At 47.2% G+C, this 25,005-nt stretch overlaps 1 protein-coding gene across 2 annotated transcripts in view; it reads left to right on the top strand.

The window, feature by feature from the left end:
- Positions 1 to 24,428, top strand: part of nicn1 (nicolin 1) — a 36,075-nt gene extending 11,647 nt beyond the window's left edge. For both annotated transcript variants that reach the window (XM_080460719.1, XM_080460718.1), the window contains 4 exons: positions 13,347 to 13,460; positions 13,592 to 13,660; positions 23,033 to 23,137; positions 23,738 to 24,428. In XM_080460719.1, coding sequence (XP_080316845.1) covers positions 13,347 to 13,460; positions 13,592 to 13,660; positions 23,033 to 23,137; positions 23,738 to 23,779 — 330 coding nt within the window. In that variant the 3' untranslated portion in view covers positions 23,780 to 24,428. The remainder of the gene's footprint in view (positions 1 to 13,346; positions 13,461 to 13,591; positions 13,661 to 23,032; positions 23,138 to 23,737) is intronic.
- The last annotated feature ends 577 nt before the right edge of the window (positions 24,429 to 25,005 follow it).

Genomic DNA, 25,005 nt, shown 5'->3' with positions numbered 1-25,005 from the left:
CCACCTACAGCCAGTGTGTTTGAGAAAGTTGTTGATTTTGTTGTCGTGACAACCTTGTTTGTTAATTTGTAGTTCTTTGCAGGCGCTTACAAAGTTTGTTCCACAATCTGATCTGAGGAGTTTAGCGGCACCCCTGATAGCAAAAAAGCGACGCAGTGCATTTATGAACGATGATGTGTCCATCGATTCAATAACTTCAATGTGTATGGCACGTGTACTCATACAAGTGAATATGACCGCCCACCTTTTTGCATCTGCTTGACCTCCACGTGTTTTTCTGACTGAGACGGGCCATGGACCAAATACATCAAGGCCTACATGTGTGAAAGGAGGGTCTGTGGACAACCTATCCTCTGGTAGGTCAGCCATGATCTGCTCTTGTTGTTTCCCTCTGAGTCTGCGACACGTAACACATTTGAATATTACACTGCTTATTATTCTTTTGCCCCCTACAACCCAAAAACCCCCTGCTCTAACTGCCCCTTCCGTGAAATGCCTGCCTTGATGGTGCACCTTTTCATGAAAATGTCTTATTATGAGCTGGGCCAGGTGGTGTTTACCAGGGATGAGAATGGGGTTTGTTTCATCTGACTGTAACTGTGCTCTTTTTAGGCACCCACCGACTCTCAGGATGCCATTAATGTCCATGAATGGGTTCAGTCCGCTGAGTGGGCTTGAGTTTTTTAGAGGAGCTCTCTGTTCTATTTGCTTTATTTCTTCTCTGTAAAGCTCTCTTTGGACAGTGCGAAGGACTGTGATTTTTGCTTGGTCAAGTTGGTTTTCATTTAAATGCTCACTGCATTTGTGCCAGCCATAACATGTGTTTTCAGGACTGTTTTTGAATGACTGGGCTGTGTGTTTTAATTTAGCAACGGCTCCAAGTAACACATTCCAACTCGAAAACCTTTCAAATCTTGCACTACCAAGCGTGGCTTTTGACATAGTAGTGGCACAGGTAGTAACCTCAGGACGCAGTTCACTATCAGTCTCTGGGTGTACAAGTTCAAATGTCTGTGTCTCCGTTTCACTCTGCTTTGAATCAGTGAGGAAATCAGGTCCGCTGAGCCATGTAGAGTTAGAGAGCTGCTCAGCGGGTAGCGAGCGTGTGGCATGATCAGCTGGATTTAGATGAGTGGGCACGTAATCCCACTGGTCAAGTTGGGTGAAACGTCTGATGCGCTCTACTCTATTGTGGACATACACGTAAAATCGTCTCTTTTTGTTTGAAATGTAACCAAGCACTACTTTTGAGTCTGTGAAAAAGCTCACCCGATCAACTGTGATGTCCAGTTCCTCCAGAACTAGTTCTGCGACCTCGACAGCCAGCACCGCTGCACAAAGTTCAAGCCTTGGTATGGTGATGTCCGGTTTAGGAGCGAGTCGTGCTTTGCCGAGAAGAAAGCCCACTTCACTGTGTCCTTCTGCATCTGGGAGTTTGAGATACACGATGGCGCCTACGGCTTTAATGGAGGCATCACAGAAGATGATGATCTCTTTCTTTTTCGCTGCAGACAGTGGTATTGAGGTGTACATTCTGGGGATTTCAAGCTGTTGTAGGTGCTTGAGAGAGTCTTTCCACTGCTGCCACTGCTCTAACTTGTCTTTAGGCAGTTCACTGTCCCATTCGCTAATGTTAGTGGAAATGTCTCTGAGTATGGTTCGGCCTTTTACAATGACCGGGACAGCAAAACCGAGGGGGTCGTACACACTATTAATTACGGAAAGTACTCCCCTTTTGGTGAATGGTTTCTCATTTACGGTTACCTGAAACTTGAACAGGTCTGTAGCAAGGTCCCAACCCAAGCCTAGGCTGCGCTGCATGGGAGGGGCTGTCTGACCAAGCTCGAGGCCCTGTGTGTCTGCTGCGAGGTCCTCAGCTGGGAAGGCACTGGTAATAGCAGGACAGTTGGATGAGATTTTGTGCAGGCGGATGTTACACTGTGCTAGCATTTTCTGAGCTCTACGAAGTACGTCCACTGCTTCATCTGCTGAAGGGAACGATTTTAGTCCATCATCAACATAATAGTGACGTTCAATGAACTCCCTTGCTTCACTGCCAAATTCCGCTTCCCCTTCCATGGCTGTTTTCTTAAGCCCATAGATAGCGACTGATGGAGATGGGCAGTTTCCAAAAACATGTACCCGCATCCTGAACTCCATTACTTCTCCATCCAAATTATGGTTTCTGAACCACAGAAAGCGTAGATAGTCGCGATGGTCCTCTCTGACCAAAAAGTTGTAAAACATTTGCTCTACATCTGCCATGACTGCATATGGATCAGACCGGAAGCGTAGCAGAACTCCCACAAGACTGTTGTTGAGATCTGGCCCTTTTAGCAGCACATCATTAAGAGAGACATTGTCACATTGAGCGCTTGAGTTAAAGACCACCCTAATCTTGCCTGGCTTTTGGGGGTGATAAACACCAAAACTAGGGAGATACCAGCATTCTTGGTCGGGTGAGAGAGGAGGGGCTGGTTCAGCATGGCCTTTGCTAAAGATTTTCTCCATAAAGTCAACATAATGCTCTCTCATTTCAGGTTTCTTTTTCAGTGTTTTGCGGAGTGACATTAAACGAGTGAAAGCTTGTTCCCTGTTGTTGGGCAGACGCTGTCTGGGGGAGCGAAATGGGAGTGGGGCTACCCAGTTATTTGCCTCATCTTTGATTAGTTCTTTTTGCATAATATCCAAGAATAAAGAATCTTCCTCAGAAAGTGCTACTTTATCATCATCTGTTGTTTGTTGGAATAGCTGTGCGCCCAGTTCATTGTGGGGGATGTGAAGAGTGGGACACGTTTCTGTGTATTTCTCTCTGATATGGATTGTGCTCGTACAAGGAGTGAAAAAGCTGGGACGACCATTGCTTAGAATATTGGTCTTGAAAGAGTTCACACTGGGTCTATGAGCACCTGATAGGCAGACATCTCCCACGACTACCCACCCCAGGTCGAGGTGTTGGGCATAAGGTGCATTGTTGGGGCCGTTTACCTGACTGCGGACCTTGTGGGCTTGAATGATATCCCTCCCGAGGAGGAGAAGAATGTCTGCTTTTGGGTCCATTGGAGGGATCTGCGATGCAATCTGCTGAAGATGAGGATGAGCAGCTGCTGCCTCAGGAGTGGGAATCTCGTTTCTGTTATCAGGAATCTGATCACATTCCACTAGTGTGGGCAGCAGCATGGTTACTTTTCCATTCACACTCTCAATAACAAAGTCATTAGCTCTGCGCCCCCCTGTGTCCGATATTCCAGCACATGTTCTCATAGTGTATGGGAGAATATTGCCTTCCACGTTAAACATATCAAAGAAGGCCGATCTTGCTAGAGATGAATTGCTTTGATCATCTAACATAGCGTACATTCTCCTTTTCTTTTCTGGGGAAGTGCGGGGGTACACATTGACAAGGCATATCTTGGCACATGATTTACCTTGTAGGCCTGGACCACATATTTCTGTGCAGCTAGCTGTAGTGACAGGGCTTGGAGGGCCAGGCTCCCCGCCGTGGCTCTGTGACAGAGGGTCAGAGTCTTTAAGAGCCCACGGCGGTGGACCCGCAGGCATGGCGGACACATGCGAGTCACTATTGCACTCTGAGCACTGTATGACGGCTTTACAGTCTTTAGCTCTGTGACTCGTGGATGAACAACATTTATAACATATGAAGTGTTCTTTAAGTAGACCTTTTCTTTCATCCAATGTTTTCATTCTAAACCCTCTGCATCTAACAAGTGCGTGTGGCTTATGGTGGACGGGACATTGCTTGTCTGGGTTGAGAGTGGTTGTTTTAATGTTGCTGCTCGCTTGACTTATCTCAGTTTTATTCACCGCCACAGGAACTCTGTTTGTTTGTCTGATTTGTCTAAATTGAGTTTTGTCCATGTTTGGAGTTACTATGTTAGAACTGTGTAACATGAAACTAGGATCTGTTTTCATTTCGGCATGGTCATTCACAAACTGTACAAAGTATGAGAATGGAGGATAGAATGCACCATGGTCTCTTTTGTATTTTGTCCCGTGTTTTACCTATGACTCTTGTAAGCTGTATGGGAGCTTCTCAACTATTGGATTTATCCCTCTTGGAGTGTCAAGAAAACTAAGGCCTGGCAGATAACCTTCATTTTGTGCATACTCTAACTCGAGCAAAAGATCTGCGAGCTCCTGCAATAGGTGAGTGTCTTTATGGGATATTTTTGGAAAAGTCTGTAAACGTTGGAACATTGATGCTTCGATTACCTCTGGAGAGCCGTAACTCTTATCTAGACGTTGCCATAGGCGCTGCATACCAGCCTCCGGGTTGTTCACGTGTACCGCCCTGATCCTCAGAGCGTGTTGAAGTGACTCCCCGCCGAGCCACTTGGTGAGTAGGTCGAGCTCTTCGCTGGCTTTGAAGTTGAGCCCTTGAGTAGCGTTGTGAAACATGGACTTCCAGGATACGTAGGACTCTGGCCTGTTGTCGAAAACCGTGATCCCCGTTGTCAGCAGGTCGCGGCGTGCTAAGTAGGCTGCGAGGTCTGATAGTTCTGTTTGTGGGCGAGGTGAAGGTCTGGTTTCATTACTTTCTTCTTTTTTTACAAGTCCTTTGTCATCATTGAAATGAGTGTTAACAAAGTCTTGTGCACGTCTCATGGAAGGAGGTGTCTTTACAGGAATGCCGGTGTCTGCGAGGTTTACAGCACTGTGTACAGCCTCATCAGCTGCCGCCTCCAGGACCTGAGCCGCTGCGAGCGCTGCTTCAGCCTCACCCTCGACCTTCAGAGCATTTAGTGTTGCCTCAATGCGTGCCTTCTCGACCTCCATGTCTATTTGGCGTTTGGCGTACTGGGCTCTGGTGCGGGCCGCTTCTGCGTCTGCTCGTGCTTTTGCTGCAGCTTGACTGGTGATTGACCGGCGTGAGCTGCGTGAGCTGCGTGAGCTGCGTGAACTGCGTGACAGGCTCTCCGACCTGGTTTCCTGGGAGAAGGGTGGAGAGTCTCTCGATTCTGACATCTTGGGAAGCAGAGTATCTTGACGTGTAGATAATCTTTTTACTCTTCTGCCATCAGCTAAGTGTTTCTTAACTTAACTTAGACAGCGAGCTTAACACAAAAGAAATGGCCCCAGAAACGACAGGACTCAGGGTGTCTTTCATGTCCGTAGACCATCTCTTAAATTTGTAAAACTGCAAAACAGATACAAAAATACATCAGTATTTCAATATACGTACAAAACTCAAATAAAAGAGTGTATAACTTATTATACATGTCACATATCACAACACACGTAACATGTTTCAAAATTGCTTAGCTTAAACTTAGCATAGCAAACGATTTATGTGGACATCAAGTAAATAAACATTTACAACAAGTGATAAAGCACTGCAAAACATTAAAAGTAGTTGGTAACTTACAGATTATGTCTTGCCAAGGTAACTCAGGAAAAAGTGCACAGAGGAGCGATTTACATGTGAACTCCTTCAGTGCTGCTCTCAAAATGGTGTCCTTAGCCTGCTGCTTACAGGTGGAGGCCAATAGGTGGCAGTAACACAAACAAAGTAAATACCATAGAAGAAGTTAGAAAAACAGAATTATTACTAACCAGTGACTTCTTATGAGCATACAGAGGATTACACTTCCATTCCAAATAAATCAACTTAAAAACTTAATATATATAAATGTGCCGACATCTGAGGGACAGAACAGTGTGTGTGTGACAGTTTCCGTCTGTCCATTGTCTTCTACAGTGTGTCTTTGTTTTTCTTGTCTACGTTTATTTCTCTGTCGTCTTGGAACTTTCTTGTATTCCTGTTCAGTGGAACCTCCTCCACCTCCTCCACCTCCTCCACCTCCTGCTCTTCCACCTGCGGCTCCGGAGCCGAATCAGCACCCAGGGTCGGGGACTCCGCCCACAACCCACCGGGGGCACCGGCACCGGGGGGCCGGTCGCTCTGATCGCGTTTCGCTGGGAGACCCAGGGTCCGTGGCTTCGAGCCCGGGCTCCGCAGAGCCACCGCCGCCGCCATCCGCAGGCTGCTCTCTGTGAGGACATGTCCTCAGAGCTGCTCTCTGTGAGGACACGTCCACAAGCTGCTCTCTGTGAGGACACGTCCTCAGGCTGCTCTCTGTGAGGACACGTCCTCGGGCTGCTCTCTGTGAGGACAGGTCCTCAAGCTGCTCTCTGTGAGGACATGTCCTCAGGCTGCTCTCTGTGAGGACACGTCCGCAAGCTGCTCTCTGTGAGGACATGTCCTCAAGCTGCTCTCTGTGAGGACACGTCCTCAAGCTGCTCTCTGTGAGGACACGTCCTCAGGCTGCTCTCTGTGAGGACATGTCCTCAAGCTGCTCTCTGTGAGGACACGTCCTCAGGCTGCTCTCTGTGAGGACATGTCCTCAAGCTGCTCTCTGTGAGGACACGTCCTCAAGCTGCTCTCTGTGAGGACATGTCCTCAGGCTGCTCTCTGTGAGGACAGGTCCTCAAGCTGCTCTCTGTGAGGACATGTCCTCAGGCTGCTCTCTGTGAGGACATGTCCTCAAGCTGCTCTCTGTGAGGACACGTCCTCAGGCTGCTCTCTGTGAGGACACGTCCTCAAGCTGCTCTCTGTGAGGACATGTCCTCAAGCTGCTCTCTGTGAGGACACGTCCTCAAGCTGCTCTCTGTGAGGACACGTCCTCAGGCTGCTCTCTGTGAGGACATGTCCTCAAGCTGCTCTCTGTGAGGACACGTCCTCAGGCCGCTCTCTGTGAGGACACGCCAGACGTTTGTGTCCGACATCCCCGCACTCGAAGCACTTGATGCTTCCCGAGCTGGCGTCCAGCGTGTAGAACCCGTCACCATATTTCACTGTAAATGAAGCCTCCAGGGTTCCAGGTACCTCAGGGACATGAAGGACTGTCTGCGGAGGGACTGGACCTGCTGCACTTTATCATTTCTACAGTTTAATTTCAGTTCCCTGAGGCCGCCTGAGAACTTTCTGAAACAGGCCAGTTGGTTCTGCAGAAGCTGGTTGGGAATAAACGGGGGAACCCCGGACACAGTGACCCGGGTGGACGGTACGAACAGCGGTGACACCGGTACATACAGATCCTCTAACTCTAGTCCCTGTTCCACCAGGGAATGGACCATCTTCTCCTCACGGAGAAAAGCCACCACGGCCTTGTTCATTCTAGAGCCATATAGAATGAACCCAGGGGGAAGAGAGAGAGAGAGAGAGAGAGAGAGAGAGAGAGAGAGAGAGAGAGAGAGAGAGAGAGAGAGAGAGAACAAGTGAATTACTGCAAAAATACCGTATTTTTACGACTAAAAGGCGCACCGTACTAAAAGGCGCACCGTACTAAAAGGTGCACCGTACTAAAAGGTGCACCGTACTAAAAGGCGCACCGTACTAAAAGGCGCACCGTACTAAAAGGTGCACCGTACTAAAAGGTGCACCGTACTAAAAGGCGCAGTCTCAGTTATGTGTGCCATTACTTCATTTAACACACACATAAGGCGCACCTGCTCATAGGGCGCTGGTTCCATACCCACACTTCCCCCTTTAACGTTCTCATGGTGTCTGCATTACAACAACACACACACACAAGTGTGCGTATTTAAAAATAGAGCGGGAGCAAAACTGAGTTTGGTTGTGCTTTATTTAAGTATTGATTACAAAGTACTGACATTTTTTTTACCTGTAATCGTCATCAATCAAACCCATGGAACTCCTCGTCCTGTTTCTGAATTGAACAGCTGCGCTGAATCTCCATCAGACATAGCAGGTTCCTGTTCTCCACTGTCAGAGTCACCTTCTGGGCCGTGCGGCTCCTTGGAAATGAAGCAGGAACCACAGAGCCAGCAGACACGCTCGCCCAAGCATCTACAATCCATTTGCAAATTGTGGCGTAACTCGCCCGGCGCTGCCTTCCACTCTGGGTGAAACTGTGGTCTCCATCGGTCATCCATCGCTCCCACGCCGCTCGCAGCCTTACTTTGAACGGCCGGTTCACACCGATGTCCAGCGGTTGGAGTTCCTTTGTCAGGCCTCCCGGAATGACGGCAAGCTCAGAGTTCATTTGCTTCACTTGTTTCTTCACATCGGCTGTGAGATGGGCACGCATAGAGTCAGAGATCAACAGCGATGGTGATGCGTGGTGATGCGTTCTCCTTACATACACCTCCCTCAGCCACTCTTTCATCATTTCCTCATCCATCCAGCCCTTTTGATTTGCCTTAATGATGACTCCTGATGGAAACGTCTCTTTAGGCAAAGTCTTTCTCTTAAAAATCACCATAGGCGGCAGTTTCTGTCCATTAGCATGGCAGCTAAGCACAACAGTAAAAGAAGACTTTCCGTGCCCCGTTGTGCGTCTCGCTACCGTGCCGGTCCCCTTCTTCTCCACAGTGTGACTCACCGGGATGTCGAAAGTTGGCGGCACCTGGTCCATGTTCGTGATGTGGCTGGGCTGGGTGTGTTTGCTGCAGTAGGAGTGGAAGATGGCCAGCTTTTCATTATAATCCGCTGGGAGTTGCTGCGCTACCGTAGTTCTGGCCCGGATGGAAAAGCGTTACTGCTTTTAGTCGAATGGTGACCGTGGAAACGCTTCTCCCACTCGTTCTTTGTGCGATGATCCACTGCTCGAGTCTTTCCTCCAACTCGGGCCACCTCGCCTTATGTCCGCGGAAACTCAGCTGCGTCTTCTTCACCTGTCGGAGCTCGTTTTCCAGCTTCCTCCACTTGCGAACCATCGATTCATTAATCTTAAATTCTCTCGCGGCTGCTCGATTTCCATGTTCCTCCGCGTAGCTGATGGCCTTCAGTTTAAAGTTAAACTGCTTCATAAGCGTGTCTCTTCGCCATTTCCAGGGTTGTTAAAACAACGATGTTCTGCATAACGCACATACCCGTTCATTTATATACAATCCACGCCCACACTTCCTCCTTTAACGTTCTCATGGTGTTCCCTACTACGTCCGCTTTACAACAACAACACACACATAGGGCGCACTGCACCATAGGGCGCACTGCACCTTAGGGCGCACTGCACCATAGGGCGCACTGCACCATAGGGCGCGCCGCACCTTAGGGCGCGCCGCACCTTAGGGCGCACCGCACCTTAGGGCGCGCCGCACCATAGGGCGCGCCGCACCATAGGGCGCGCCGCACCATAGGGCGCACCGCACCATAGGGCGCGCCGCACCTTAGGGCGCACCGCACCTTAGGGCGCACCGCACCATAGGGCGCACTGCACCATAGGGCGCACTGCACCTTAGGGCGCACTGCACCTTAGGGCGCGCCGCACATTTTGAAGAAAATCTAAGACTTTTATGTGCGCCTTATAGCCGTGAAAATACGGTACTCAAACACTGAGGGTTTAATCTCTGGTCATAAAGTATTTGCTGATTGTGATTGTGAGGAGAGATTTTCCTCTGAGGACGACTGGTCGGTCCCGGAGGGCAGAGTTACGTGATGCACCTGAACGCATCACCATGTATTGTTGGTCTGAAGCTGGTTCACCAGTAAAAATCCTCCAATCAGCCTCGTTGTTTCAGCCGCCGGGTTCAAAGTGTGAAACAAGTAGCGGCTGACAGTCTGGACAAGTCCCGGTACGCACCGTACTCTAGTCCCAGTCCAAGTGCCAGTACGCACCGTACTCTAGTCCCAGTCCAAGTCCCAGTACGCACCGTACTCTAGTCCCAGTCCAAGTCCCAGTACGCACCGTACTCTAGTCCCAGTCCAAGTCCCAGTAAGCACCGTACTCTAGTCCCAGTCCAAGTCCCGGTACGCACCATACTCTAGGAACAAGTCCCGGTACGCACCGTACTCTAGTCCCAGTCCAAGTCCCAGTACGCACCGTACTCTAGTCCCAGTCCAAGTCCCGGTACGCACCGTACTCTAGGAACAAGTCCCGGTACGCACCGTACTCTAGTCCCAGTCCAAGTCCCAGTACGCACCGTACTCTAGTCCTAGTCCAAGTCCCAGTACGCACCGTACTCTAGTCCCAGTCCAAGTCCCAGTACGCACCGTACTCTAGTCCCAGTCCAAGTCCCAGTACGCACCGTACTCTAGTCCCAGTCCAAGTCCCAGTACTCTGAGGGGTGAAGTTTAAAAGTGCCGGTACAACGTACCGGTGCATACCGGCCCACCAATAGCACTGCTGCTACCAATACAATGCGACTATCTTACCAGCAGCGCTCTCCAGATGTTTTCCTTCATGTTTCACGCTGTTTTCCCACGCTATCATCAGTGGTCACGCAAGAATCACTTGATCGCGCTCTCGGGCCGAGATCTTGTTGAAACGTCCCGCAAAAATGGCCGCGCCCAGCAATGGTGTGGTCCGTTGGTGATACCAAGTGATGTTTGCCGAAAAGACTTCACTCGCCTGTTCGGACAAGGTGGGATGATTCACTTGCCCGAGCAAAGCTTTTACTAGCCCCGGACGTTCGGACAGTCCTTAATGTCGAACCCTGTCATAGCAAAGGGAATACTAACGTACTGCTGATGTTTTCCTCTTTTATTTTTGATGAAATGGCAAAAAAATCCGAAAACACTTTTTTCACTTTGTCATTTTGAGGTTTTGCAGGTAGATTGATGGGAAAATAAGAATTTGATCAATTTTGGAAAAAAGCTGTAAGATTACAAGATTGAAAAGGTGAAGGGGTGAATACTTTCTGAAGGAACTATATCTCTCAATCGCTACTCTGGGAAACTGGTGAAGCTGTGATGAGAGGCAAACTAATATCCTACTGCTCTTACAAGACAGAAGCAGAACAACGGGCTGCAATAGATCTGGAGAAAAACATTAAAGAATTAAGAGAAAAATAGGCCAAAGACCCGACAACCACCTTTGGACTCAGCTGCAAAAGATAACATCAGAACTCGACACCATCTTATCAAAGAAAAGAGATTTGTGTGGGGGGTGACTGTGGTGTGGTTTAGGAATTTATACATACCTTGTACATGTATGTGTAAATATGTATATTGGGGAATGGGTGACGGGTTAGAATAGTGTATTGTATATGGGTTGAATGTTATAATGAGTTTTCTGTTTGCTCAGATACTTTATGATTATAATTTGCAGTAATGTTAATTTAGGGTGGGTTAAACACCCCTTGGGCACGCGTGTATCAAAGCTGTCCTGATTGGCCCCATTCAGGGGGGCTGGGCTTATTTAAGGGGGCCCACCTTCAGTGTCAAGAGGACTGAGGGACTGACAGACTAAGTCTGAGTCAGACGTCCGGCTGTGAGGCTGGAAACAAATGTTTGTTTCAACTTGTGGAAAAAGAACATTTAAAATAAACCTGATTTAATTTTTGAAACTCCGACTACATCCTCATCCTCCTCATCCTCCTCATCATCCTCATCCTCCTCATCATCCTCATCCTCCTCATCATCCTCTCAACCACCACCAGGCCGAACACATCCCGAGAGGGGGGGGCCTCGGTCCCTCACACTGTCATCTTGGTGGAGATCTAGAACACTGGTGACCCCCCCAACACACACACACACACACACACACACACACACACACACACACACACACACACACACACACACACACACACACACACACACACACACACACACGCTATCTTAGAAGTGTCTGCTATTTTTTCGTTGGTTTATTTACTTATTCTTATTCAATTTATTTATTTGTTTGTGTTTGTTTTGTTTGTGTTTTTTCACATTTCATTTAGTCGCAATAATGCACTTTGTATTTTGTATCTTGTATTTTGTTTTGCGCACAACTTGAAATAAAAGCTTTTGTTAAAAAAAAAGACTTCACAGACCAGATCAGACCACCTCAGTCTCTACAGAGAGTCTTGTGACTGTCCTGAGTGTGTTCTCAATGTTCTACATGTTCTCAATGTTCTACATGTTCTCCATGTTCTACATGTTCTACATGTTCTACATGTTTTAGACGCTGTAGATGTTCTAGGTGTTGGAGATGGTCAGCAACCTTCCAAACCCCCCCCCCCCCCCCCCCCCCCCCCCCCGACATGCACACCCAGACAGACAGACAGACAGACACACACACACACACACACACACATTATCGCTATGATATTATTAAATAAATGGATCTATGCCTGAGATCAGGGTTTTTAGAACTATGAGTGTGAGAGTTGTGGCTTTCAATATCATTCAGGATTATTTACCGTCAAGTTAATAACTGCCGCTCTCTGTGAGAATCAGCATGAAGCAACGTTCCTCCACACGCCTGCTGACGACCGTCACTCAACAAGTCAGCAATGTTTAAATATCTCATCTGTCATAAACACTCCTGTTATTGCTTTGCACACACTGGTTGTTTTGTTGACTGGGTGTACTGAAACGTCGTTGCACCACAGCACCGTGGTCTCCTGACGAGGTTCAGACGCTCCTCTCAGTATCAGGAGAGGAGATCCAGCAGCAGATGACTCTGCAGTTCACATTGAGAACGTTTCCACTGTGTCACAGATAAAGAAGCTCAAGGCTTCAGACGAACGCTGAGCTGCGGTTGCTGCAACTTCCACATTCTTCACACCACTATTGTTGTGTAACGACGTTACATCCTTGCGTCGTTCACAACCACGCCTACATTTTACCGTACTCTCTGTAGTGGGACCGCGCAACACAGTTTGTCTAGGTGCGCTTTGCCTTACCGTACCGTTCCGCTCACAGATGTACTGCAGTGGGACCGAGGCTCTAGGAGCTGCAGCAGAGGAACCAAAGAGCTGCATGAGGCTCCGGAGCCACAGGTTCCCGACCCCTGGTCTAGATGTTGGAGATGTTCTAAATGTTGGAGATGTTCTAGATGTTGGAGATGTTCTAGATATTGGAGATGTTCTAGATATTGGAGATGTTCTAGATGTTGGAGATGTTCTAGATATTGGAGATGTTCTAGATGTTGGAGATGTTCTAGATGTTGGAGATGTTCTAGATGTTCTAGATGTCGGAGATGTTAAAGAGATTCTAGATGTTAAAGATATTCTAGATCTTGGAGATGTTCTAGATGTTGGAGATGTTCTAGATATTGTAGATATACCAGATGTTCAAGATATTATAGATGTTGGAGATATTCCAGATGTTCTAGATGTTGGCAATATTCTACATGTTGGAGATGTTCTAGATATTCTAGATCGGGGTGTCAATCTCAGGTCCTGGAGGGCGGAGCCCTGCATGTTCTCCATGTCTCCCTTCTTCAACACACCTGATTCTAATGATGGTTCATCAGCGAGTCCAACAGAAAGCCTGATGAGGAGCTGCTCACTGTTGAAGCAGAGCGACATGGAAAACCTGCAGGGCTGTAGCCCTCCAGGACCAGAGTTTGACACTGCTGTTCTAGATGTTGGAGATGTTGAAGATGTTCTGGGTTCAGACCTGCTCCTCAGACCTCCTGCTGGTGTTGCAGATGCAGGTGGACCCGGACCAAGTGGTCCTGCTGAGACTGATCCTGAGACAACCATCATCGGCCTGGTTGACCTTCAGCCTGGAGGAGATCCAGATCTTCCCTCAGGTGGAGCCGGTCAGTTCTTCTCTGCTTCCTATGCTTTGAGGGGTCCTGGGGGTCCTCACAGACGTCCTCAGAACCCTGAGAAGGTCCTAAGACCTCTAGATATTCTCCTGCAGTTCTCAGTTGTTCCTCGTCTCTTCCAGGACCCGGAGAAGGAGGTTTCTGATTGGCTGTCGGACCTGACGCTGGTGGACCATCACCCCGATGTGGAGGTCAGTGTCCAGAGAGCAGCAGAGCAGCAGAGCAGAGCAGCAGAGCAGAGCAGCAGAGCAGCAGAGCAGCAGAGCAGAGCAGCAGAGCATAGCAGAGCAGCAAACAAATGCGGTTTAGTTTGCGTTGATCTTTCTTACAGAAGAATCTTTTATGTTTCTCTCACACCCGTTTTATAGTTTATCTTAGAATCAGACAAGAGCAATTGTTCTCGGATTCATCACATTGTTCTGGACTCCTGGGACCAGACTCGGGGGGCAGAGCCGATGCCCGATCCGGCAGGATATGAGGTTACAAGCCCGAACAGGCCCCCTCACCTTCAGCTCTGTACCCCTACCCCCCCTACCTTTTTTACTTTTATGAGCACTATCCAAATACAGCCTGTCTTCTAAGGATGATATTTTACTCCAAACAGCCAATCAGACGATCACTGACCTTAAAGATGATCTTCGACGTCTCTCCAGAGAGCTGGAGAAGAAGGACGCCATGTTGTCCAGCTCTCTGGAGGGAGCCGTGGACCAGTCCAAACTGCTGGCCTTGTTCAACGCCACCGTTCAGGACCTTCAGGACACAGTTGGTGGGATCCTGCCACCTGTCCTCGCTCTTCCTCCTGCTCCACCCCCAGCCTTCAGCCGCCATGGTGGGAGGTGGTAATCCGTGGTCGTAAGGGACACTCGGGCCTCCCCTCCTGGACTCAGCCTGTCCAACTATTATGCTCTGCTGGCTCCTGCGCCCCAACAGCTGCATCTTCTTCATCGCCGGAGGGAACCAGCGCTGGAGCAACCTCCCTTCCCTCTGGACAGCCAGACCAGCGACTCTCTTCCCGTCAGAAGACCTCCGCTTCTTGCCGCAGACTCCTGCAGGAGGACGTGATGAGACACTCCGGCAGCCTGCCGTGATGAGACACTCCTGCAGGAGGACGTGATGAGACACTCCGGCAGCCTGCCGTGATGAGACACTCCTGCAGGAAGCCGTGATGAGACACTCCGGCAGGAAGCCACAATGAGACACTCCTGCAGGAAGCCGCGATGAGACACTCCTGCAGGAAGCCGCGATGAGACACTCCTGCAGGAGGACGTGATGAGACACTCCGGCAGCCTGCCGTGATGAGACACTCCTGCAGGAAGCCGTGATGAGACACTCCGGCAGCCTGCCGTGATGAGACACTCCTGCAGGAAGCCGTGATGAGACACTCCGGCAGGAAGCCACAATGAGACACTCCTGCAGGAAGCCGCGATGAGACACTCCTGCGGAAAGCCGCGATGAGACACTCCTGCGGGAAGCCGCGATGAGACACTCTTGCGGGAACACGTGATGAGACACTCCTGCAGGGAAGACATGATGAGACACTCCTACGGGAAGCCGTGATGAGACACTCTTGCGGGAACACGTGATGAGACACTCTTGCGGGAACACGTGATGAGACACTCCAGCAGGGAAGCCGTGATGAGACACTCTTGCGGGAACACGTGATGAGACACTCCAGCAGGGAAGACGTGATGAGACACTCCTACGGGAAGCCGTGATGAGACACTCTTGCGGGAACACGTGATGAGACACTCCTGCAGGGAAGCCGTGATGAGACACTCTTGTGGGAACACGTTATGAGACACTCTTGCGGGAACACGTGATGAGACACTCCAGCAGGGAAGCCGTGATGAGACACTCTTGCGGGAACACGTTATGAGACACTCTTGCGGGAACACGTGATGAGACACTCCAGCAGGGAAGTCGTGACGAGACACTCCTGCAGGAGGACGTGATGAGACACTCCTGCAGGAGGACGTGATGAGAGAGCCTCACCACAGAACCAGCTGCCCGGCCGTCTCCTCGTCCTCTCTTCTGTCCAACAACATTAATAACAGGAGACTCCATCACCAGAAACATCCTCTTCTTTAACACCATCACACACCGTCACCCCGGAGCCACGGTCCCGCTGATCCTCGGTGAGCTCCCGGAGCTTTGACGCTCTCTTCCCCCCTCCATCCACCGAGTTCTAGTCCATGTAGGTACTAATGATACGACCCGCCGGCAATCCGAAGTGACTAAGAAGGACTTTAATGAGCTTTTTAAGTTTTGAAGTAACTGTGGAAAGTCAGTTTTAATCTCCGGGCCCATTCCCACACTGGGTCGAGTGAATGTCTCAGCCTAAATGAAGCAACTCCCACCATCATGTCCCTGGAGGAACTGGAGGAGGAGCATCTATCTAGAACTCTAGTCTTCTTATTGATCCCAGAACTAAAACTAACCAGAACCCTTTGAAAGTCTCACTCTGAATCTCATGACTCTGACCAGAACACCCAGCAGCAGTTCTACTTGTCCTAGTGTCCAGTCCTCCTGGACCATACTCTGAATGTCTCTCTACTTTAGTACTGAGCTCAGATAAAGTCCTTATAGTGGGAGACTTTAACATTCATGTAGATGTTGACAATGAGCCTTAGCATAGCATTTAGCTCTTTACTGGACACAATGGGATTTTCACAGAAGGTGAATGAATTCACTCATTATCTTAATCACACGCTTCATCTTGTCCTCACTTATGGTATTGATCCTGATCAATTAATGGTTCTTCCCCACAGCCCTCTGTTGTCTCATCACTTCCTGATTTACATTAACTGGCTTCATAGCCCCGGAAAATAAACTGAAATATAAGACATCAGACAATGCTGGAGCCAAATTCAGGGAAGTACTCCTGTCAATACTGACTTCAGGTCCATCCGTGGATCCAGCAGTATACAGCCGTCACACCATTAGCATTAGCATTAGCATTAGCCCTACTCAGGCTGACTTGGTTGTAGATGGAACAGCAGCCTTACTTCGCTCCACACTTGATTCCATTGCTCCCTTGAAAATAAATGCAACAACTCAGAGGAGGATAGTTCCATGGTATAATGATCATGAGAACTTTAAAGAAATCACCAGGAAAATTACAGAAGAAATGGTACTTAACTCAATTAGAAGTATTTCGACCAGCCTGGAGGGATTGTTAATCTATAAATAATGCCTTTGCAAAACCCAAAATACCTCCTCTTCCTCCTTAATAGAAGAAAACAAGAACAATCCTAGATTTCTCTTCAGTACTAAAGCCAGGCTGACAAAAAGTCACAGCTCTGTAGAACCTCATGTCCCTTTAACTTTGAGCAGTAATGACTTCGTAAACTTCTTTTTAAATAACAAAATCCTAACTATTAGGGATCAAATTAAAGACTCACTGTCCAGTGCAGTCTCAGATCGATCAACCACATCTTCAGACTAGTTAGTGGAGCCTGATTTCCAGTTATCCAGGTTCCACCCTAGAGAAGTCCCTAAGTTCTCCTCAATCGTGGCTTCATCTAAACCAACAACCTGCCTGCTAGACCCAATCCCCACTAACCTGTTTAAAGATATTTTCCCCGTGACTAGTACTTCAGTACTAGATCAGATAAACATATCTTTAATAACAGGTTATGTACCACAAGCCTTTAAGGTTCCTGTTGTTAAACCTCTTCTTAAAGAACCAACCTTGACCAGGTGTCTTAGTAAGTTACAGACAAATATCAAACCTACCTTTATTTCTAAAATCCTACAGGAAGTAGTTTCAGTCACTGAGTATCAATATCCAACCTTCTTTTATTTCTAAAATCCTACAGGAAGTAGTTTCAGTCACTGAGTATCAATATCCAACCTTCTTTTATTTCTAAAATCCTACAGGAAGTAGTTTCAGTCACTGAATATCAATATCCAACCTTCCTTTATTTCTAAAATCCTACAGGAAGTAGTTTCAGTCACTGAATATCAATATCCAACCTTCTTTTATTTCTAAAATCCCCAAAAAGTGATTGTAAGTCAGTCATGTGACCATTTAAGTAAAAATAACTTATCTGAGTCTTTCCAGTTTTAGATTCATCAGAGCTCAGAGACTCTCTGATCACAGTTATTGATCATCTTCTCTTGACCTCAGATAAAGAACTGGTCTCTGTTCTGGTCCTGTTAGATCTTAGTGCTGAATTTGATACTATTGATCAGAACATTGGTACTATTGATCAGAACATTGGTACTATTGATCAGAACACTGGTACTATTGATCAGAACATTGATACTATTGATCAGAACATTGGTACTATTGATCAGAACATTGATACTATTGATCAGAACATTGGTACTATTGATCAGAACATTGATACTATTGATCAGAACATTGGTACTATTGATCAGAACATTGATACTATTGATCAGAACATTGGTACATATTGATCAGAACATTGGTACTATTGATCAGAACATTGGTACATATTGATCAGAACATTGGTACTATTGATCAGAACATTGGTACATATTGATCAGAACATTGGTACTATTGATCAGAACATTGATGCTATTGATCAGAACATTGATACTATTGATCAGAACATTGGTACTATTGATCAGAACATTGATGCTATTGATCAGAACATTGATGCTATTGATCAGAACATTGGTACTATTGATCAGAACATTGATGCTATTGATCAGAACATTGATGCTATTGATCAGAACATTGGTACTATTGATCAGAACATTGGTACTATTGATCAGAACATTGGTACATATTGATCAGAACATTGATACTATTGATCAGAACATTGGTACATATTGATCAGAACATTGATACTATTGATCAGAACATCGTATTACAGAGATTAAAACTCATCATCGGGCTTAAAGGTACAGCACTAAATTGGTTCCGATCATATTTATCAGTCAGGTTCCACTTCGTTCATGTTCATGAGAACCCTTCAGTCCAGACTGAAGTTAAACATGGAGTTCCACAGGGTTCTGTCTTCGGTCCTATACTTTTCACTTTATACATACTTCCTGTAGGGAATATTATTAAAAAATACTCCATTAACTTCCATTGTTATGCTGATGACACACAAATCTATTGATCTGTGGAACCTGAGGATAATAACCAACGTTCTAAACTAGAAGCCGTCTTGAAGACATAAAGGTTGGATGAGATGTAATTTCCTGCTTCTGAACTCTGATAAAACTGAAATTATTATATTTCGCCCAAAACATGTGAGAGAGAAATGATCTAAAGATCTAGTACCTCTAGATGGTATTACTTTGTCCTCCAGTACCACTGTGAGGAACCTGGGAACCATTAAACAATCTGCAGGACTGCCTTTTTTCACCTCCGTAATATTTCCAACATGAGAACCATGCTGACTCAGAGTGATGCTGAAAAAGTAATCCATCATTAGTTACTTCCAGAGTAACTATTGTAACTCCCTATTATCAGGGTGAAACAATAACTGCTGGTTCAAAATGCTGCAGCCAGAGTCGTGACCAGAACCAGCACCAGAGATCAGCTCACTCCAATACTAACCTCGCTTCATTGGCTCCCTGTTCAATCTAGAAGAGAATTTAAAATCCTCCCTCTAACTTAGAACGCTCTGAACAACCAGGTTCCATCAGATCTTAAAGAACTGCTGGTCCCAGATCTCCCCAGAAGAACTCTTGGTTCTCAGAGTGCTGGCTTACTGGAGGTTCCTAGCTTTTCTAAAAGTAGAACGGAGGCAGAGCTTTCAGCTTTCAGGTTCCTCTGATGTGGAACCAGATCCAAGTTTCAGTTAGGGAGGCTGAAACAGCCTCTACTTTTAAGGTTCTACTCAAGACTGTTCTATATACTGGACTGCTTTAAGACACTTTCACTCTCTCTCTACCTGTCTACCTCTCTCTACCTCCCTCTACCTCTCTCTACCTCTCTCTACCTCTCTCTACCTAACTCTACCTCTCTCTACCTCTCTCTACCTATCTCTCTACCTCTCTCTACCTATCTCTCTACCTATCTCTCTACCTGTCTACCTCTCTCTACCTCTCTCTCTACCTCTCTCTCTACCTGTCTACCTCCCTCTACCTCCCTCTACCTCTCTCTACCTATCTCTCTACCTCTCTACCTATCTCTCTACCTGTCTACCTCTCTCTACCTCTCTCTCTACCTGTCTACCTCCCTCTACCTCTCTCTACCTCTGTCTACCTCCCTCTACCTCCCTCTATCTCTCTCTCTACCTCTCTACACCTCTCTCTACCTCTCTCTCTACCTCTCTACATCTCTCTCTCTACCTCTCTCTCTACCTGTCTACCTCCCTCTACCTCCCTCTATCTCTCTCTCTACCTCTCTACACCTCTCTCTACCTCTCTCTCTACCTCTCTACATCTCTCTCTCTACCTCTCTCTCTACCTGTCTACCTCTCTCTACCTCCCTCTACCTCTCTCTACCTCTCTCTACCTATCTCTACCTCCCACTATCTCTCTCTCTACCTCTCTACACCTCTCTCTACCTCTCTACATCTCTCTCTCTACCTCTCTCTCTACCTGTCTACCTCCCTCTACCTCCCTCTACCTCTCTCTACCTATCTCTCTACCTCTCTACCTCTCTCTCTACCTGTCTACCTCTCTCTACCTCTCTCTCTACCTGTCTACCTCCCTCTACCCCTCTCTACCTCTGTCTACCTCCCTCTACCTCCCTCTACCTCTCTCTACCTCTCTCTACCTCTCTCTCTACCTGTCTACCTCTCTCTACCTCTCTCTACCTATCTCTACCTCCCTCTACCTCTCTCTCGACCTGTCTACCTCCCTCTACATCTCTCTACCTCTGTCTACCTCTCTCTACCTCCCTCTACCTCTCTACACCTCTCTCTACCTCTCTCTCTACCTCTCTCTACATCTCTCTCTCTACCTCTCTCTACCTCTCTCTACCTCTCTCTCTACCTGTCTACCTCTCTCTACCTCCCTCTACCTCTCTCTACCTCTCTACCTCCCTCTATCTCTCTCTACCTCTCTCTCTACCTCTCTCTCTACCTGTCTACCTCTCTCTACCTCTCTCCCTCTACCTCTCTCTACCTCTCTCTCTACCTCTCTACCTCCCTCTCTGTACCTCTCTCTCTACCTCTCTACACCTCCCTCTACCTCTCTCTACCTATCTCTACCTCCCTCTACCTCTCTCTACCTCTCTCTCTACCTGTCTACCTCTCTCTACCTCTCTCTACCTATCTCTACCTCCCTCTACCTCCCTCTACCTCTCTCTACCTCTCTCTCTACCTGTCTACCTCCCTCTATCTCTCTCTACCTCTCTACACCTCTCTACCTCTCTCTCTCTACCTCTCTCTACCTCTCTCTCTACCTGTCTACCTCTCTCTACCTCCCTCTACCTCTCTCTACCTCTCTACCTCTCTCTACCTCCCTCTATCTCTCTACCTCTCTCTCTACCTCTCTCTCTACCTGTCTACCTCTCTCTACCTCTCTACACCTCTCTCTACCTCTCTCCCTCTACCTCTCTCTACCTCTCTACCTCCCTCTACCTCTCTCTCTACCTCTCTCTACCTCTCTCTACACCTCTCTCTCTACATCTCTCTCTCTACCTCTCTCTCTACCTCTCTACACCTCTCTCTACCTCTCTCTACCTCTCTACACCTCTCTCTACCTCCCTCTATCTCTCTCTACCTCTCTCTCTACCTCTCTCTCTACCTGTCTACCTCTCTCTACCTCTCTACACCTCTCTCCCTCTACCTCTCTCTACCTCTCTCTACCTCTCTACCTCCCTCTACCTCTCTCTCTCTACCTCTCTACACCTCTCTCTACCTCTCTCTACACCTCTCTCTCTACATCTCTCTCTCTACCTCTCTCTACCTCTCTACACCTCTCTCTACCTCTCTCTACACCTCTCTCTCTACACCTCTCTCTCTACATCTCTCTCTCTACCTCTCTCTACCTCCCCTACCCGCACCAGGGTGTGGTTCCAAGGTTTGTATCTCCCCTCCAATCTATCTCTCTGTCTTTCCTCTCCTATCCTCTCCTCTATCCTCCAATCTATCTCTCTGTCTATTCTATCCCTTCCTCTCCTCCACCCTCCCAACCAGTCCTCAGAAAGCCTCCACCTCTGACTCTGGGTTCTACAAAGGTTCTTCCTGTCAGAGGAGTTTTTCTTTCCACAGTCACAAATCAATCTGCTGCTCATGAGGATTAGTTGGTTTTTCTCTTTTCTCTGTTAAAAGCTGCTAGAAATGACTGTGTTGTGTTTGGTGCTTTATAAATAAAGTTGAATTGAATTAAATTGAATCTTCTGCTGGGTCAACATGGAGATCAATAACCTGGAAACATCAAAAACCTGGAAACATCAATAACCTGGAAACATCAGAATCAATCAATAACCTGGAAACATCAGAATCAATCAAAAACCTGGAAACATCAGAATCAATCAATAACCTGGAAACATCAATAACCTGGAAACATCAATAACCTGGAAACATCAGAATCAATCAATAACCTGGAAACATCAATAACCTGGAAACATCAATAACCTGGAAACATCAGAATCAATCAAAAACCTGGAAACATCAATAACCTGGAAACATCAATAACCTGGAAACATCAGAATCAATCAATAACCTGGAAACATCAAAAACCTGGAAACATCAATAACCTGGAAACATCAAAAACCTGGAAACATCAGAATCAATCAATAACCTGGAAACATCAAAAACCTGGAAACATCAATAACCTGGAAACATCAGAATCAATCAATACTGTGGAAGTCGAGGAAACATGATGATGACTATGATGAAGATGATGATGATGAACGTGATGATGATGACTATGATGAAGATGATGATGATGATGATGAACGTGATGATGATGATGACTATGATGAAGATGATGATGATGAACGTGATGATGATGATGACTGTAGGAGCCAAATGTGATATATTGGATTGTGTACAAATGTTTGACCTGTGTGTGTGTGTGTGTGTGTGTGTGTGTGTGTGTGTGTGTGTGTGTGTGTGTGTGTGTGTGTGTGTGTGTGTGTGTGTCACTGACGTCATGTGCATATAGACTGGAGCATGAAGGAGGAGACAGGTGTTGACCCCGGGAGGTCACACAGGTTTCTGACCGCTCTGGCAGAGTTTATCAGAATATGCTGGTGTTGTGTGCTCTGGTGAATTGAACTTGGAGGTAAAATATAACTTAACTAAAATAAAGAGATTTTCTGGATCTTACCGGATCGATGGACTCAGTTGATGAACACGAAGCAAAAAGGTAAACAACAGCCGCCTAGCGCGTCAGACCCCCTACCGAGGAAACAGCTCACCAGCCCAGTATGAGTGGCTGCTATAATGACTATGATGAAGGTGATGATGATGATGAACGTGATGATGATGATGATGATGATGAAGGTGATGATGATGATGAACGTGATGATGATGATGATGATGATGACTATGATGAAGGTGATGATGATGATGAACGTGATGATGATGATGATGATGACTATGATGAAGGTGATGATGATGATGATGATGATGATGACTATGACTATGATGATGATGATGATGATGAAGCGGTGGTGTGTCCAGGGACTCCCAGACCCTCAGACTGTGTCCTCCAGCCTGCAGCAGATGTGGGCTCTGACTGAGGTGATGAGAGGAAACCAGACCACCGCCTCCATGGGACGCTTCCATGTTAGTAATACTCTCTGATACTCTCTGATACACTCTGATACTCTCTGATACTCTCTGATACACTCTGATACTCTCTGATACACTCTGATACTCTCTGATACTCTCTGATACACACTGATACTCTCTGATACTCTCTGATACACTCTAATACACACTGATACTCTCTGATACACTCTAATACACACTGATACTCTGACACACTCTGATACACACTGATACTCTCTGATACACACTGATACTCTCTGATACACACTGATACTCTCTGATACACTCTAATACACACTGATACTTTGACACACTCTGATACACACTGATACTCTCTGATACACACTGATACTCTCTGATACACACTGATACTCTGACACACTCTAATACACACTGATACTCTGATACACTCTGATACTCTGATACACTCTGATACTCTCTGATACACACTGATACTCTGATACACACTGATACTATCTGATACACACAGATACTCTGACACACTCTGATACTCTCTGACACACTCTGGTACAATAATACACTCTGGTACAATAATACACACTGATACACACTGATACACACACACAGTCTAACCTTGATGTGTGTGTGTTGCAGGTGGATGGATGCTACGACATCAACCTTCTCTCTCTGAACTAACTGCTGACATGGTGGAACCACAACGTCCTCTTCATCTTTCTCCTCCTCTTCCTCCTCTTCATCTTCCTCCTCCTCCTCTTTATCTTCCTCCTCCTCTTTATCTTCATCCTCCTCTTCATCTTCCTCCTCCTCTTCATCTTTCTCCTCCTCTTCCTCCTCTTCATCTTCCTACTCCTCCTTCTGTTCCTGCTCCTGCTCCTCCTCTTCATCTTCCTCCTCCTCTTCATCTTCCTACTCCTCCTTCTGTTCTTGCTCCTGCTCCTCCTCTTCATCTTCCTCTTCCTCCTCTTCATCTTCCCACTCCTCCTCCTGCTCCTCCTCCTCCTCTTCCTTTTCCTCCTCCTCCTCCTCTTCATCTTCCTCCTGCTCCTCTTCCTCCTCCTGGTCTGACGTAGGAGCTCCAATGTGAGAATCCTGCATTGTGAGCGGTGGACAGCAGGGGGCAGCAGTGCAACATGTCAGAATGTGTCTTCTGATGTCTGGGTCCATGAAGAGTTTTGTTGTTTAGGCTCCTCACAGATACTCGAGTACTCAGCCTGCCACAGATAATCGAGTACCCATCCTGCGACAGACCCTGGGTCATGTTGAGCCTCAGAGGAAGGTTGAGTGTGAGTCTAAGAGTGAATAAAGTTGTGTGGATCCTCGTGAACTGTGACTCTGTGTGTTTCTGAGTCCGTTTCAGTTCAGGAGGTTGAAGAGGAAACGTCACCATGAGTCCTTGTTTCTCCTTCAAACCTGATTCTTGGTTTGGACTCAGTTCAAACTGAATCGCTGTAGTTTGAAAGCGGCTCACTTCCTTCCTTTGGTTCTTTGTTCAAACCAGAATCGCCCACAAGGGGGCGCACCCCAAAACCAGAGGTTTTGCTTGTGCTCCCGTGTGTCCATCAACACAGGAGGATATAAACATAAGCCCCGCCCTGTCCTGCCCTGCCCCGCCCACGACCTGACGTGGACGTCACTCTGTGCCGACTAATCTGCCGCTGGTTGGTAAAATCAACACAAAGTGTCTCTGTGTCGGTGGACCGAACTACCAGGGACCAAACTACCAGGGACCAAACTACCAGGGACCAAATAAACAGGGACCAAACTACCAGGGACCAAATAAACAGGGACCAAACTACCAGGGACCAAACTACCAGAGACCAAACTACCAGGGACCAAATTACCAGGGACCAAACTACCAGGGACCAAATAAACAGGGAACAAACTACCAGGGACCAAACTAC

This window comes from Lipophrys pholis, assembly GCF_963383615.2.
Source record: "Lipophrys pholis genome assembly, chromosome: 4".
NCBI classification, from domain to species: Eukaryota; Metazoa; Chordata; class Actinopteri; order Blenniiformes; family Blenniidae; genus Lipophrys; species Lipophrys pholis.
The sequence above is the reverse complement of the archived record's forward strand: the minus strand, read 5'-3'. Positions and strand labels throughout refer to the sequence as shown.